This window comes from Apis dorsata, unplaced genomic scaffold, assembly GCF_000469605.1.
Source record: "Apis dorsata unplaced genomic scaffold, Apis dorsata 1.3 scaffold_69, whole genome shotgun sequence".
NCBI lineage: Eukaryota > Metazoa > Arthropoda > Insecta > Hymenoptera > Apidae > Apis > Apis dorsata.
In genome coordinates this window covers 80395-97098 of record NW_006263367.1, presented here as the reverse complement: position 1 = coordinate 97098, position 16704 = coordinate 80395, and the positions used below count along the sequence as shown (strand labels likewise).

Below are 16704 nucleotides of genomic sequence, written 5' to 3'. Positions count from 1 at the left end.
TATGGTCACCTACAGCTGCAACGGTGTGATAGAGCACAGTGATAACGTTGCTATAGGAGCTTATTCAGCACTGTGGACGATTATGCCAATAGACAAATTTGGGAAAATGCTTCGAAAAGATTTGATAATGGTGATTAGGAGATCTAGACGAGTTTGTTGTCTGACCGCGAATGGATTTTTCCCTGTGTCATTAGAATCTTATACCAAAGTAGGTATAATCCTAATCTATGTACAAAATAGACATTTAAAAATGGTGGCAGTCAATTATATCAAAATTATAATCCTGATAGATTCATAAATTCAATATAAAATAAAATGATTTTTAAAATTTGTAAATTTAATGATATATTTATCACATTTTTGAATTCATAACTATTAATTTCTTGAAATTTTTATTGCAACTACATAATCCAAAATACTAGCAATTTATTATTATTAATGAAAAATTAATGGAAATTGCATAATATTTATACTATATTCTTTGTGATATAAAAATTTGAATTTAAAAAAATACTTTAAGATGTATTCGATTCTTAATTCTGTCTAAAATTATACAAAGCACAAATTTGAGAATCATTGTCATAGAATATTAATTTTGCAATCAATATAAGTGCAAAATTCAAAAAGTAAATTTTTTTTCTTGATGATGATTAAAATACTTATTTTTACATTTTTACAGATTTTAAGTACAGCTCTATCGTATTTCACATTGCTGAGTAATCGCGTGGAAACCGCAAATGACACGTAATTAATAACAACTTTTCAATAATATTCGTTAATATAAAATATCTCAGATCAATCATTGCACATTCAAATCCATTAGACAAAGAAATGTAACGAAGGTGTATAATTTTTTCGAAATAATGTAATGACATTGTATTATTAATCATTCATATTATAATTATAAATAAAATAATGAATAACCACTATTAAACTGGATTTGTACGCGAATACATTCTTTTTAAAATTATAAAAGATTAAATTTTCGATAATGCTTCAAACGTCCAAAAATTACAAAACAGAAAGAAAGATGAAAGATGCTGCAAAATCAATCCGAATCAATCGATTAAATAAAGATCCAATTAATTTCAATCATAAAACTTTTTAAATCAATATTTTTCCAGAAATAAACATATTTACTTATCTAATTATTAAACTTATTTATTTAATTAATACGTCAATTGATTAGGATTAATTTTTTATATAAAATACAAATATATCTAAATTATCAATTACAATAACTCTTACTCACAATTTTTTTTTACTCTTCTATCAAACAGAATTAAACAATCAAATTTACTCTTTCTATCTTCTTCCATCGATCTGCACAAACGATTCCAACCATTCCACCTTCCTTCTTAAAATCTAAAAAAAAGTCGAAACATTTCATCGACTGCACGCATAAATTCGAATCGATCCAAGAGTTCTATACACCCTACTATAATTCATAATACACGTTCTATCCTTAATAATACAATAGAAAGGGTGCCAATCATTTTTTTCCTGACTACTTCACTTGTAATATTCCCGTCGAGGAAAAGAAAAGAAGAAGGGATGAGAAGAAATCGACGAACTATCAAACGCCTATTAATTATTATCGTGATATATATTCGATGGAAGTTGCGTGTGAGACGATACACGTTGATCAATCACCATGCAAACGGATAACCAGTTGGACATATCGATAAGCTTGTCGACATTTTTCTTGAAGAACGTGGGCGTATGGATGTCTGATAATTCTGATGAACAACGCAGGATGAAAATGTTATTCATCTACACGATTTGGATGTTGTTTTGCGGCACGATAATCAGTACGAGAGATTTGTATTTCACGTTGCTGTACAACGGCGTGAGTATGTTCAATTGTTTCGTATCTTTTACACGGATAAAATTTAAGATTATTGCGTGATTTTTAAAAATTTAAAAACTGAAGGATTGGATCTGAACAATATATAATTGAAGTGTTTCTTTTTCTTGTGATTTTTAAAAGAGAAAAATTTTGTAAAAATTTATTAATTTTGATTAATAATAATGATTAATATTTTCTTTTAGAACAATTTGACAAGAATGGATATAAGAAAATATAATATTTGAATGGTTTATAACATATGATACTTGTGTTATTTCATAATTTTTGCTTTTTTTTTTTGTCATTATTATTCATTTTTTGAAAACGACTCGTTTCAGGATATTCTTTACGCTATGACGAATACCATAACTACGATAATGGCTTTAATCAAAATATGCATCATACTGATGTATAAAGGGAAATTTTTAAATCTAATCGTGTACATGCAACAAAATTTCTGGAACGTTAATTACGATTATCGTGAAAAAGAAATTTTGGACGATTGCAGAAAAACTTGCATTTTTTTCATCTCCTCCGTCACCACCATTGGCATGTGCACCGTGATGTCCTATCTAACGACACCGGTCATTAGTGGGTTTAAATAATTGATTAAAATTATCTAAAACACTATTTAAAACTCTTGCTCGACTGATTAAATTGTCAAAATGCACAATCTCTATCTCTATTTCATAAATTATTTCATAAACTTAACTAAAAAATTTGAATTGTATATACAATTTAATAAATTATCCTCATGAAATTTGAAATTTATTATGTATTACAAATTTCTATATTTGTTTTTTGGAATTTCGAAAAATATCCTATCCTATAGAAAAAAAAAAAGCAAAAAGTTTGCACATTTGTTACAGCACAAAATGGAAGTAATGAATCCGAGAGAATGTTTCCGTTCAATATATGGATAAATTTGCCGCTAACAAGGACGCCATATTACGAGATAATATTTTTTGTCCAAGTAATTTAAATTTACATTATATTATTCTTTTTTAATCGAATAAATTTCCAAAATAAATATTCTAAATTATATTAAATGGAGTTATAACTTTCTTTTATTAAATTTATCAAATTTCTTTTTTAATAAATGAATAATGAATATCCACTTTTGTTCAAAATGAAAATATAAATAACTTAAATAATAATATTCAATAAATATTTCTTCATTTTCATAACAAAGGAAAAGAAATACGTGTCGTTTTTCTTCTTTCTTTTTTTCTTTTTTTTTTTTTTTTTTTTCTTTTTTTTTTTTTTTCTTTTTTTTTTTTTTTCTTTTTTTTTTTTTTTTTTTTTTTTTTTTTTTACAGGCAGTATCGTTATATTATATTGGAATCTCCTATTTTTGTTTCGACAATATTTTCTGCATCATGGCCGTACACTTGGCCGGCCAATTTCGCATTCTTCGATACAGGCTTATGACATTGTGTGACACGGAGCACGATATACGCGAAAAGGACTCGCAATCGACATTAGCAAAACAGATGTACAAATTTTACGAGCAATTTAAGAAATGCGTCCGATATCATCAGGCATTGATCGATTACCATCAAAACCTTGAGAACGTGTACACTATAATTACGCTTGGACAAGTGTTGGTATTCAGTGTATTAATTTGCCTATTCGGATATCAAGTGTTCGTGGTTAGTTAATTTATTTTTATCAAATATTTCATAATTCCTTAAAATAATTAGAATAGAAGGAATCCAAAATAATTATATAATATATTGTAAAATGTAAAATTTAAAGCATTATTGTAGCATTTATATTTCGTTTTATATAAATATAAAACTTTATATAAAGAACAATTGATAATTTAAAATCTAACTAATTTGAATTTAAATTAAAGAACTCATTTTGAACAAAAGAGAAGGAAATATTATATTCGTAATGTTGTGTAACTATTAATCATATATAATTAATAATTATTTAATAAATGTTTCAAATGAATCCTTGAATTATACTTGCACAATTTAAATATATTTTACATCCTATATATAGATGAAAATATATTTTTTTCTTTTCTTCTCTTCTAGGCTGCTGCTTCTACAGCGAGACGCTTCATTTTCGTATTCCTGTTAAGTGGCTCGATGTTTTTATTATTCATGTTTACCTACAGCTGCAACGATGTGATGGAACACAGTGATAATGTCGCTGTAGGAGCTTACTCAGCACTGTGGACAATTTTGCCGATGAATAAATTTGGAAAAATGCTTCGAAACGATTTGATAATGGTGATTAAGCGATCCAGACGAGTTTGTTGTCTGACTGCGAATGGATTTTTCCCTGTATCGTTGGAAACTTATACCAAGGTAGGTATAATCATAACTTACTATTTTTGTATCATAAAAATCGAAAATGAATTCACCATAAATACATTAAAAACAATGATTTTTAAATTAGAATATTTTTCATAGTAAAAATTTTTTTTTTTTTGAATTGTATTAATTTTTTGGAATATTTATTGTGATTATATGATACAAAATGGATAATATATTTGTGCTATATTTTTCGTAATGATATTGAACAAAAATTTAAATTTGAAAAAAAAATATTTAAAGATGTTGGTTATTAATCCTTATTAAAGCAAAATTGTAGTTTAAGAAGTGCAATTGTAGTTTAAAAATCATTATAATCATGAAACATTGTAGTAGTAAATTTTTTCGTTTAAATTATTCATTTATATTTTACAGATTTTGAGCACAGCGGTATCGTATTTCACATTGCTGAATAATCGCGTGGAAAACGCGAATGACTCATAAATTATCAAAAACTCGTTAACAAAATATCTCGAATCGAACGTTGTACATTTTCCATTAAAAAAAAAAAAGAATAAAGTAAAGGTGGATAATTTATATGAAATAATGGATAACATTGTTATATTGGTCATTTTAATAAATAATCATTATTGAATCGTATGTGTATTTCTATGTAAATACATATTTTTTTATATATATATAAAAAATATAAATACAAAATATTGGAACGTTCAAAATTAGTGAAATGAATAAAGATGAATTTTTTATTTCGATCAAAGAGTATATTTTAAATCAATATTCCTCCAAAAATAAATATTTTATTTAATTATAGATTTAAATAATTCTATTTAATATTATTTAAACAAAAATAAATAATATTTTTATACAAATTGCAAATATACAATTACAATTCTTACTCACAAATGCAATAAGAAATAATTGAATTTTTACCTTTCTATCTTCTTTCACTTTGCAACAGAACAAAACAAAATATATTAATTTTTTATTTAATTGCCAAATTTAAGCTACATTTAATCAATATTTGATAAATTATAGATTCCCTCAATGATTATAGCAAACGATGAAATTTAAAAAACATTTAAATAATAAATAATAATTTAAATAATGATCCATTGATATATAACTTTGTTCCAAGTTTATAAATAAGGTGATGCATAATGTAAAACGTACCTCAAAATAATCATGATAAGTTACTGAAATATTTCCAAATTACTTTAACTTCCTATTAAAACACTTTAAATACATAAGACAGATAAATATCCAAAGTGCAAATACGGATTACTTGCCTTGATCTGGTCAACCTAGAACGAGGTAGGGAACAAAATAACGAGTAGAATATACTTCTCTAACTGCACCTATTCATCGAACCACTATGCGTGATAAAATAATCAACACGTGTCGAACAACTGGTTGTGCATTCCCAGGAGGAGAAAGATAATCGTGTTTTCCTTCAAACATATGTTATAAGATATCGATAAAAAGGATTGTATTTATTTCCATCATTGGAATGGAGAAAAGAGTATACATCAAAGTGATGTCACTCATTTCGCAAAAAGCGAAATTTTCATTGAATCTATTAATTTTCCCGTGATTTATAGATCGACAATGAAAAGATTGTCATGAAACGAAACTTCTCAGATATCTCTCTCAAATTGTCACAATTTTTATTGAAAGCTGTGGGTAGTTGGATAACGGTCAACAAAGCAGAAGAACGTCAAAGAAGAATCAATATGTTGTACACTGTCGCCTCGCATATATATGCTTTGTATATTAATATCACCGATATTTATCACAGTTGGGGGGATTTTAACGTAAGTACGAAATTATTTTCCAAAAATTGTTACATCTCTCTATTTTATGTAATATATAAAAAGATATTATACTATATATGGATCACAGAATTTTAAGTTAACAACGATGAAGTACGTTGTTTTGATATTAATGGTTTTTTTAGTCGTCAAAGTGAAGAAAAATTGAAAACGATGCAAAATTAATTTTTAAATTAGTTTTAGAGAAAGATTGTTGATCGATTTTTTTTCCAAAAGAATAGAAATTTTTTCAAAAATATCTGAAAATTTTTCTATCTGAAAAATTATAATATGGAATATTCGATGGATATCAAAAATGTTATGAATAATTATTAAGAAAATTCGTATCAAAAATATCAAAATTAAATTATTAATATGTAATTACGTAATATTTTAATTCTTATTATTATATATATTATTATATATATTTAAGAAATATGTATATTGCATAAATATTAATCAAATTTTGAATTTATTTTTGCAGTATTGTATGTTCATAATATCTAACTTACTAATAGTCATACTATCGCTTTCTAAATTTATAATATTAAGCTTTCGCAGAAGAGAATTTGTGAAAATAATAATATATGCTCAGAAGAATTTTTGGCATTTCAAATATGAAAATTACGAAAAATTACTTTTCACGAAGTGTCAAAAGTTTTGCAACTTGTGGACCATAATCGCATACTTCTTTGTACAAAGCTCTATTTTTTTCTATATAATTACACCATTTTACGGTGAGTAAATCACTGAGCAAAAACTCTAAGCATTTTGATAATCTTTATAAGAAATTTTTTTATCAATTAAAATAACTTTATATATAATTAATAAACCTTGAATCAATTCCGTTGCAGTTTTAATGCACAAATTTCAGAAATCTTTCTGAATATCGTAAGATTTTAACATTAAAAAAATATAAATCAATATCAATTTTAAAAGAAACAATGTTACAGAAATGAATGTTTTTTTAGTGAATCATGGAAAGAACAAATCAGAAAGAACACTTCCGGTCAGAATGTGGATCGATATACCGTTAAGCACAACACCATATTACGAATTATTGTTCGCCTCGCAGGTACTATACATCTTTATTTATATGATGCGAAATGCGACAACATCCATTTATATTTGGAAATGATTAACACATAATTAGATTTCTAGAACAGTGATTCTCTTATCTGTATACGAAATACAGAATTAGATAATGGATAATTTACACTCTAAAAAATTTTTTCAAATTTCAAAAAAACAATCCTAACAACCCTATATATATCTTAAATTAAATATAGAATATCGAAATCTAATTTCTAAATTCGTGAAATTCGAATACGAAACATTGTAAGATCTTAAAACTCTTAAAAAAAAAATTTAAATTTAAAATTCAAACAAATTCAATTGGACTATTATTACTTAAAAATAAATTCATATTATATTTATCTAAATTATTTTTTACATAGGACTTTAAGAATTCCAAATAATAAATAGCAAAAAATTTCTCGAGAATTCGAAACATCAAATATATTCTTTTATTTTAAATTCTTATATTGTGATAATAATATTGATTCGATAATAAGAAAGAAACATTGGTACCAAAACTTAATTAATTTTCAAAATTCGAGGCAATTAAAAAAAATTGAAACCGATTAGTCTCAATAAGTACAGTATTTTTATTACATCAAAATTTCAAATTGATCAAAAAATTCAAAAAGTAAAATGAGATATGGATTATCTTATAATTCACAAAAGTTACAAATGTTGTTAGATGATGGACAGATAATAAGACTGTAAGGACCACAGGAATATAGAAAAGGAGACACTATAAACTAACAATTATACACTATAAACAACACTTTACTTTTACGGATGACATCCCTTATTTGGATTAATAGTTATACCTAATAGCGATAAATAATACTAGCGAGAAACAGGAACCGTCTAGCGGCGTGATCGGTATTACCAGTCAATATTCAGATCGTGATTGAATCATGATTATGCCTAGCGATAACTGTATTTAATTGTATTAATTATAACTGTAATTATTATTGATCAATATCGATATTATAATCAATATATATATATAACTTAATTACGAATTTTAAGAGAGAAACATTTAAGAATTACTCTTGAAAATAATTTTCAATGCAATTTTTGTCCTTAAATAAATTGTTGCCAATAGAAATTTCCAATTTGTATTCGTGTAATGTGAGAACTGCTGTTCTAGGATCGTTGTGAATCCAGTTAATATAAGAGGATTTTGACGATTTTCTATCGATGATCTAATGGAAAATTATTAATTCGTACAGTTAATAGCTCTACAACAAATCGGCCTGACTTATTTGAGTAACGATAACTACTTATGCGTATTGAGCATGCATGTGAATTACCAGTTCCGCATATTGCAACATCGAATGCTCACCATATGGTCAAGCATGAAGGAACAGAAGGATATCATCTCTTGCACGGACAAATATTACAAAGCTTTAAAGAAATGCATTAAACAACATCAGTCGTTGCTCAAATATTGCGAGAAACTCGATTATGTTTACACGTTGATGATTTTGAATCACGTGATTGTGTTTAGCTTGATAATGTGCATCGCCTTCTACGAAATACTTATAGTACGTGTAATTTCTCTTTACAAAAAATGTATATACACATTTCAATGAATTTTCTTATTTAATAATAATCTCATGAACGATCCAATTAACAAAATTTCAACAAGAATTTCCAAATATTAATTTGTAAGATTCAATTGTTACGTTTATAATAAATTTTAAATGTATAAAATATCTAGATAACATACAAAAAAAATACAAAATAAATATGGTATTTGAAAGATAAAACAAATCTATTTAATAATAATAAATAAATTATTCTCAATCGATATTTTTGCGTATCAACTTTTCTGTATGTTTTCTAGAATCAAGTTTTTTAAAAGTATCTGTATATTTTATAATAAAAATATAAAGATCGCAAAATATATTTCAATTGTATTAAATTTTTGTATTAAAAATAATGTATACAGGCAGACGTACCTCTAACGACGCGCTTCATTTTCATTTTCTCCGGGATTGGTATCTTTGTTCACATCCTTTTTTTCACGTATATTTGTGACAAATTGATAGAAGAAAGTGGAAACGTCGGGTTGGCGATGTATTCAGGCTGGTGGACGACATTGCCAATGAACGAGACTGGAAGAATGCTGCGAAAAGATATAAGGATGATAATGATGAAGTGCATGCGGCCATGTTATCTCTCCGCTGGAGGATTTTTTCCTGTTTCCTTGGAAACGTCTACTAGTGTAAGCAATCTCCCATTTATTAAACGATAAGAAATAACACTCTGACATATTGTTAATCAAATAATAACAATAATAAATAAATTTTCAAACAATGAATATTTTACTATGTAGAAATTTTTTAGAAAAAAGATTGTTATTAATCATGCTAAAATTTTTGTTGCAGCTTATAAGCTCTACCGTGTCGTATTTCACTCTCTTGAGGGAATCCATGAAATAAGATAATTTACACAGATTGTTCAATCTTTGTGTTCAAGTAATTAAAGAAAAAAAAATTAATTTCCAATTTTTACATACATCTGTAAAATTAATCAATTAATAATAAGTATATATCAGTATAATATTTTTAATCAATATTAATACACAATGCACATAAATGCACTTTATCTAACGAACAATGTACAAAAGTTTTCTCTAATCTGAAGGATTAAAGATAAATTTTTAACACAATTAAAAAAGATAATTGTACAATTCTAATTTTGTCGTTCCACTCTATTGTAGTATTCCACTATAAAAATCTATATAAAAAAATCACTTGAACAAATCTCCAAAAATAAATCTTGATTATAATCACCATAATCTTACCATTATTCTATGATTCTATACCACTTCTACTCTGCACAAGCATAAGCGCTTAATCAACCAAGGTAGACGCAATACTATATCTACCCCTCGCATCAATCCCACCTTCTCTCCCCCCATTATCATGCCAATTGTGTTCCATTCCCTCGTCGAATCATGAATAATTTACCCCCGTTACGACTACGTTTCACGCGAGATTACGTAAAGATCCTTTAAAAAGGATCGTAAGCAATGCAACGATCGTGATTGGCATTTTCAAAAAGATTGACAAATCAAAGCGTGTGACGAGGATCAAAGGCGTCATCGTGATCTAAGCGTGAACTTATTATTCGCATTGAAGTAAAAGTCATTCCTTTTCCTCGGCCATGCGATCGACTCAAGGCAGAGACATCTCGATAATTTGGACGAGTTTTCTGATGAAAATAGTTGGATTGTGGTTGGCCGCCGATCGGGATGAACAACGTCGAAGGGATTTCGCATTGGTTTACACAGTTGGGGCGCTTTTCATTATCGTGTGCATCGGTTTCAGGGATATTTACTTCACTTGGGGAAACTTTAGCGTGAGTAAAGTTTCTTTTCCCCGTTAGAACGAGTGTTTACGTTTATGTTAATTGACGAGAAGGATGTTACGTAATGAAAATCAATGGTGAATAATAGGACAGCGTTTATATCTCTTGCAACAATTTGTACCTGATGATCGTCGTGCTCAAGGTCGGTGTGTTGTACGCTCACAAAATGCAGTTTTTCGAACTGGTCACATTCACTCAGAAGAATTTCTGGCGCCCGTATCGCGACCCAGAAGAGAAATTAATATTGGCCGAGTGCAAGAGGATATGCATCATTTTCGTCGTTGTTATTAGCTTCTGCGCTCAAGGCACTTGCACCGGTTACATGATCACTCCGATAATAGGTATTTTCAATGAAATTTTAACTTTCAAAAAAAAAAAAAAAAAGAATTATAACATTAGTCTTATTTTTCAAGCAAATATAGGAAAGAACGAATCTAACAGGGAATTGCCGTTCAACCTGTGGGTCGATTTCCCTGTAAGATTGTCGCCTTACTTTGAGATCCTTTTCGTTATACAGGTAAGAATTCATCCGTAATTTTTCTCCTTCTCCTTAATTCTTCGAATTATAAAATAATATTCGAATTTTGGAAAATATAGTAATTTTCTCTCTAATTTTATCGTATAATATCGTATAATATTCGAATTTTGGAAAATATAATAATTTAATTTTGTATAATAATTTAATATAATAATTATTTTAATTAATTTATTTAATATAATAATTTAATTTAATTTTCTATCTAATTTTATCGTATAATATCATTCTCAGATACTATGCGTGTACCACGTTGGCGTGTGTTACATCTGTTTCGATAATTTACTGTGCATCGTGAATCTTCACGTGGCCGGTCAATTTCGCATACTGCAATACCGACTGAGAAACTTGAACGTCACCGTAACAGGCGAGTCTTGTCGCGCAAACGTTTGCTACGCGAAGTTGAAGAGCTGTGTGATTCATCATCAAACGTTGACAAAATATTGCAAACAATTGGAAGATATATTCACGATAATCGTGCTCGGCCAAGTTCTGTTCCTCGCTCTTGTGATATGCCTCGTGGGATTTCAATTATTTCTGGTTGGTATGCAACTGGTGTATATCGATCATCGATTGGAACGCAAAATGGATATCTAACTTGAAATTCAAATTCAATGAATTAATTCGTTGAATTTATCGAATAATAAAAGGACAATTTCTTTTATTTATTTAATCAGAATTGTGTAACTGATATTTTTCTCAACGGAATTTTTATTCGGTTTGTAAATAAATAGTGTCCCAAAAATCAAATTTGAATTTTGCGCCATTTGTGCGAAAGAAAATGGAGCGTTTTTATTGTTGAGTTCAATATTTTAAAAATAACGAAAGTTTCTCGAAAAAAATAGTCTTCAACGATGATTGGGGTTCAGAAAATCCGCGAGTTGAGAAACAAATGCATCCACAACGTGTCACATGATAAGCCAATTTTTCGTGCCTATATCACAAGATATGGATGTGGATGGCACGCCACACCGAGAAACAATTCAATTACTGCACGAGTCATTTAATTTCTCATTTTTGATCAAAATTGATCGGCCATATCTAAAAGTGTGATTTAACGCCGTTATATTTTTTTTTTCGCAAAATAGTCGTGAAAAATTTCAACAAAATAGTAGTAACAAAGCTATTGCATACATAACTTTATGAATCAACGAAAAAATTTAGAATTTTTAATCATAAACCTGTATTTTCTATCAAAATTAAATTGAAATTCTTGAATTTTGGCAACACTGTTTATTTTCATTCAACAAAGATGTTACTATCGATATGACAAAATAAATCAATTTTATATCATTCGAACAGATGGATACACCTGCCTCGAGAAAAGTCAGTTTAACGTTAAATTTCGTCGGCACTCTCTGTCAACTTTTAATGTTCACGTACAGTTGCGACGATTTGATAAGGGAGAGCGTGAAAGTGGGCAACGCTATATTCTCGGGCCCCTGGGCGGGGTTGCCGATGGACAACGTTGGACGAGTTCTGCGAAAAAATCTGATAATTGTCGTGACGAGGTCGCACAGAGTTTGCTGTTTGACGGCCGGCAAATTTTTCCCCGTTTCCCTCGAAACCTCTACCGCGGTAATCACGATCATATTTCCAGATTTTTATTATTCAAAAATATTCTCAGACAATAACAATGTTGCATCCCTTGAGATTCGATGATTAATTTTTTTTGTTAATCAGGTACTCAGTACGGCAATGTCGTACTTCACGCTATTGAAACATTCGTCCCTAAAGATGGAAAACACCACGTAAATACCACGGAGTGTAATAATAAAAGGATTTCCAAAATAACGAAAAAAATTTCACGAAGGAACTTTAGAGATCTTTCCCTGGATTGAACGAGATTTGTGAACTTGAAAAATTAAAAATACGGTCAAAGAGAAATGAATGAAGGAAAGAAACAAATACAATTGAAATTCCATTTTCGTAGCCGACATATCAAGACTGATTTGCATATAATAATACTATACTAATACTTCTTTTCTACTCTAAATTTTCCCTTCTTCTTTTTTTTCCCTTCAATCGTCGATAAAAAATAATTATTATCCAAAATTATTATTATTATTATTATTAATATCTCATTTTGTACATTTGAAGAACAATAGTTGAAAAATTGAGAAAAGATGAGAAATAATTTTTAAATAAAAGGAAATCCTCCTCAAATTTCTCTCTCGTGTATGTGTGTGTGTGTACTTTTAAATTTTTAAAAAACTCACTCAAATTCTTGTACAAATTCCATTGTCGTCGTTTGTCCACAACAATCACGAGTCGAATTACGCGTGTACGTATTCTTCGAGCGATCCCAAGCGGCAAACTGAATTACTGAACCAACTGATACAATAGAGTTACACTCGTATAACCGCACACTTCCCCTAGAATCGTGCATAATTCATCGATCCTTCTCGCTTCTCCTCGCGTGCGAGAGTGGCAATCACAATGACGTATAGAACGGCCAATTGTCTGGGTAAGATGAGTGATTGATACGAAACGAAAGTTGTCAAGAGAGACAGTGTTATATAGCAGTGATAAACGTGACGTTTCGATCGATCGATCCTCGTCGACCACGAACAACCCCGTCATTGAAGATTCAGAATGACTTCGAAGAAGGTTGGTGGAGATCTCTCGATCACCGTCATGACTTTTTACATGAAGATCGTTGGATTTTGGATAGCGAGCAATTGTGTGGAGGAACGTCGAAGAAATTTGACTCTAAGTTACACGTTCTTCGCTGTCTTCTTTGCAGTGGCGACCGAGACCAGAGATCTGTACTTCACCTGGGGAAATTTTAGCGTGAGTCGAATTTTTAAATAATGCAATATTTTTTTTTTTTTTTTTTGATAATTTAGAATTCTTTTCTACTAGTAAAAAAATATCCAAAGGATGTCTATTTAAATTATTTGAATTAATATATAAGAACAAGTTGCTAGAATTTTCTTCTATAAATAAAAAATATCCAAAGGATGTCTATTTGAATTAATTAAATTAATATATAAGAACAAGTTGTTTAGAATTTTTTTATAAGTAAAAAATATCTAAAGGACATCTATTTGAATTAATTAAATTAATATATAAGAACAAGTTACTTAGAATTTTCTTTTATAAGTAAAAAATATCCAAAGGATGTTTATTTGAATTAATTGAATTAATATATAAGAACAAGTTGCTTAAAATTTTCTTTTATAAGTAAAAAATATCCAAAGAATGTTTATTTAAATTATTTGAATTAATCGAATACGTGTTATTGTCTGGTTACAGGATAGCATTCTGATCATATGTAATCTTGTAACGATAATTCTGGTTTTAGTCAAGATTTCCATCTCGTTAATGTACAAAAAGAAGTTGCTCAAGATGATACAATACGCAAAAACGAATTTTTGGAATTTAAAGTACGACTTGCACGAGCAAATAATTATAAATACGTGCAAACGTTACTCCACCTTCTTCGTTTGCACTTTCACATTATTCTCTCAGGGGACAGTCTTCTCTTTTGTAATAAGAGCACTTAAAGGTAAGACAATTTAATATTAATAATATAAAATAATAATAAATTTTAATTTCTGCTCTGATTATAATAAAAAAAGTAAAATAATTCTAACTTGTAAGTTATGAGTAATTTTATCAAATTGTTGCAGTTACATATGATACACAGTACAAAAATAAAGGGAAAAATATATATATATTAATTTATCTTTTAGAAAATGTAGGGAAAAATGAAACGGAGAGAATACATCCATTTAATTTGTGGCTCAGTGAATCATGGTACATGACACCTTATTTTGAAATAGTGTTTATTATAGAGGTATTAAGATATTATTTTATAATTTTTTCTCTAAATTTAATATAATCTTCTTTTATACACTAATATTATAAAAACGAAAAGAATATGACACAATTATAATATTATTCTAATAATTAAATCTAATAATTAAATTAATTATACAAAAATAATTTATTAATATATAATCCAATTAAAAAAGGAAATTCACATGAATATAATATTGAAAATATTAAATTTTATATATTTATCCAATTATTATATATATATTTTTTTTATCCAATAGATATTGTCTTTGTATCACGTTGGAGTATGCTACCTCTATTTCGACAATTTTATGTGTATTATAAATTTGCACATTGCCGGCCAGTTTCGCATATTGCAACATCGATTTTCAAACGTGTGCAATGAAATATGCGAAAAGTGTTACCAATTTTCGGAAAAATCACCCTATAGTATATATAAATACACTAAGCTCAAAACTTACATTCGACAACATCAAACGCTTATCGAATATTGCAAAAAACTGGAAATAGTATCGAATTTCATAATATTTGGACAAGTGTTGCTTTTCAGCTTGTTAATATGCCTCGACGGATATTTAATACTTATGGTCAGTATTATTTATATTTCATTCAAATTTATACATAATTTTCTTTGACACTTGATAGATATTTATATCGATTTTCCAATTTTACTTTCCTTATTTTTTTTCTTTTTTTTTTTTTGTAATTATATATAAAATACTCAAAAATGGAAATACATAATTTCAATCACATTTGCTTCTACTTTTTATTACTTTTTATTCTTAACCATGATATTCATAATATAATTTCTAATAGGAAGACACCTCTGTTATGAGTCGTCTAATTTTCACGTTTCATTTAATAACTTGCATGTGTCAACTACTAATGTTCACCTACAGTTGCGACTGTTTGATACGAGACAGTACGAACATAGCTAACGCTACGTACAACAGTTTATGGTCGTTCATGCCGATGGATAAATACGGGAAAATGTTGCGAAAAGACTTGATACTTGTTATCATGAGGTCGAAATCACCGTGCTATCTCACCGCTTTGGGATTCTTCCCTGTCTCGCTCGAGACGTACACCAGCGTAAGTTTCATTTCTAAAATTTTACACGAAAGTTAATATAAGATCAATTTGATGATAAATTGATTTGTCTTAGATTCTAAGTACAGCTATATCGTACTTCACGTTGCTGAGAAATCGTGCGGAGCAAACAACGATAGATGTGTAAATAAATCGAAAGATCGTTGTTATCCCTGAACGAAATAAAAGAAGTTTCTTTCTCATCTCAATACGTTGACAATGATATATTTTATAATATTAATTATAATGATTAAATATAAAAATGTTATGCAATAATATAAAGTGTTCCATTTTAATAAATTCAATTTCAAAATTCAAAGGAATAACGAAAAACACTCAAACATTCCTTTACACTTTTCGTTGATATTACACGAGAAAATAAATAAATAGAAAAATGGTTAACGATCATGTTGAAAACAATTTATATCTTGGAATTATTCAAATATTAATTAAACATATTATATACATTTACCTTGTTATACACACAGACTATCTACTAATTGGATCAAACTGCTCGAAATTTGCATTACGACATTTTCCACAGAGATCAGAGAATTACACATATATACACACACATATACCTCTCGAAGCGAGTTATTCGCGGAATGAAGCTGTATTTCAATTTTTGCCATCGACGAGCAGGAATAATCGATAAGAACAGTGACCGGCCACTATATTGGCAAACGAGGCGCGACAATCACGCCTCCCTTTTGAATCATGCATAACAAATCGATACGAAACGATTTTCGTATCCTCCTCCCCACAATCCTCCCCCCTGCCACGTATATACATTTCACCAACGTGTCCAATGACAACATCTAATGACGGAGTGTCCCGCAACATCAAAGTGATGTCACTTCAAATCACGCTTGCCCACAACTT

At 28.7% G+C, this 16704-nt stretch overlaps 4 protein-coding genes across 4 annotated transcripts in view; all 4 read left to right on the top strand.

Moving 5' to 3' along the window:
* The window catches only part of LOC116186882 (odorant receptor 13a-like), a 4238-nt gene extending 3295 nt beyond the window's left edge, over nucleotides 1–943 (top strand). The window contains exons 6-7 of the mRNA XM_031515442.1: nucleotides 1–208; nucleotides 680–943. The exon at nucleotides 1–208 is cut by the window's left edge and continues 2 nt beyond it. Coding sequence (XP_031371302.1) covers nucleotides 1–208; nucleotides 680–748 — 277 coding nt within the window. The 3' untranslated portion in view covers nucleotides 749–943. The remainder of the gene's footprint in view (nucleotides 209–679) is intronic.
* Nucleotides 944–1521: 578 nt separating this feature from the next.
* Nucleotides 1522–4624, top strand: LOC102671837 (odorant receptor 13a-like). Its single transcript, XM_006610124.2, has 6 exons — nucleotides 1522–1849; nucleotides 2188–2440; nucleotides 2719–2822; nucleotides 3169–3501; nucleotides 3895–4170; nucleotides 4552–4624. The coding sequence occupies exons 1-6, from the start codon at nucleotides 1655–1657 to the stop codon at nucleotides 4618–4620; spliced, it is 1230 nt and encodes a 409-aa protein (XP_006610187.1). The 5' UTR covers nucleotides 1522–1654; the 3' UTR covers nucleotides 4621–4624.
* A 1040-nt stretch (nucleotides 4625–5664) lies between these two features.
* LOC102675677 (odorant receptor 30a-like) lies at nucleotides 5665–9508 on the top strand. Its single transcript, XM_031515435.1, has 6 exons — nucleotides 5665–5948; nucleotides 6430–6682; nucleotides 6917–7020; nucleotides 8249–8563; nucleotides 8971–9246; nucleotides 9410–9508. Exons 1-6 carry the CDS (start codon nucleotides 5757–5759, stop codon nucleotides 9461–9463), a joined length of 1194 nt encoding a protein of 397 aa, XP_031371295.1. The 5' UTR covers nucleotides 5665–5756; the 3' UTR covers nucleotides 9464–9508.
* Nucleotides 9509–10179: 671 nt separating this feature from the next.
* LOC102675536 (odorant receptor 13a-like) lies at nucleotides 10180–15970 on the top strand. The gene is made up of 11 exons (XM_031515444.1): nucleotides 10180–10385; nucleotides 10483–10735; nucleotides 10808–10911; nucleotides 11164–11469; nucleotides 12232–12507; nucleotides 13540–13722; nucleotides 14188–14440; nucleotides 14628–14731; nucleotides 14994–15320; nucleotides 15550–15825; nucleotides 15899–15970. The coding sequence occupies exons 1-11, from the start codon at nucleotides 10191–10193 to the stop codon at nucleotides 15968–15970; spliced, it is 2349 nt and encodes a 782-aa protein (XP_031371304.1). The 5' UTR covers nucleotides 10180–10190.
* The last annotated feature ends 734 nt before the right edge of the window (nucleotides 15971–16704 follow it).

What these genes read in the sequence shown, in the direction of transcription:
- LOC102675677 (XM_031515435.1), top strand. Translation starts at nt 5,757, where the DNA reads ATGAAACGAAACTTCTCAGATATCTCTCTCAAATTGTCACAATTTTTA. An exon ending in ACAGTTGGGGGGATTTTAAC is followed by an intron (nt 5,949 to 6,429) that starts GTAAGTACGAAA and finishes TTATTTTTGCAG; the next exon opens with TATTGTATGTTCATAATATC. An exon ending in TATAATTACACCATTTTACG is followed by an intron (nt 6,683 to 6,916) that starts GTGAGTAAATCA and finishes ATGTTTTTTTAG; the next exon opens with TGAATCATGGAAAGAACAAA.
- LOC102671837 (XM_006610124.2), top strand. Translation starts at nt 1,655, where the DNA reads ATGCAAACGGATAACCAGTTGGACATATCGATAAGCTTGTCGACATTT. An exon ending in TCACGTTGCTGTACAACGGC is followed by an intron (nt 1,850 to 2,187) that starts GTGAGTATGTTC and finishes GACTCGTTTCAG; the next exon opens with GATATTCTTTACGCTATGAC. An exon ending in TCTAACGACACCGGTCATTA is followed by an intron (nt 2,441 to 2,718) that starts GTGGGTTTAAAT and finishes CATTTGTTACAG; the next exon opens with CACAAAATGGAAGTAATGAA.
- LOC102675536 (XM_031515444.1), top strand. Translation starts at nt 10,191, where the DNA reads ATGCGATCGACTCAAGGCAGAGACATCTCGATAATTTGGACGAGTTTT. An exon ending in TGTAATAAGAGCACTTAAAG is followed by an intron (nt 14,441 to 14,627) that starts GTAAGACAATTT and finishes TTTATCTTTTAG; the next exon opens with AAAATGTAGGGAAAAATGAA. An exon ending in CGCTCGAGACGTACACCAGC is followed by an intron (nt 15,826 to 15,898) that starts GTAAGTTTCATT and finishes GATTTGTCTTAG; the next exon opens with ATTCTAAGTACAGCTATATC.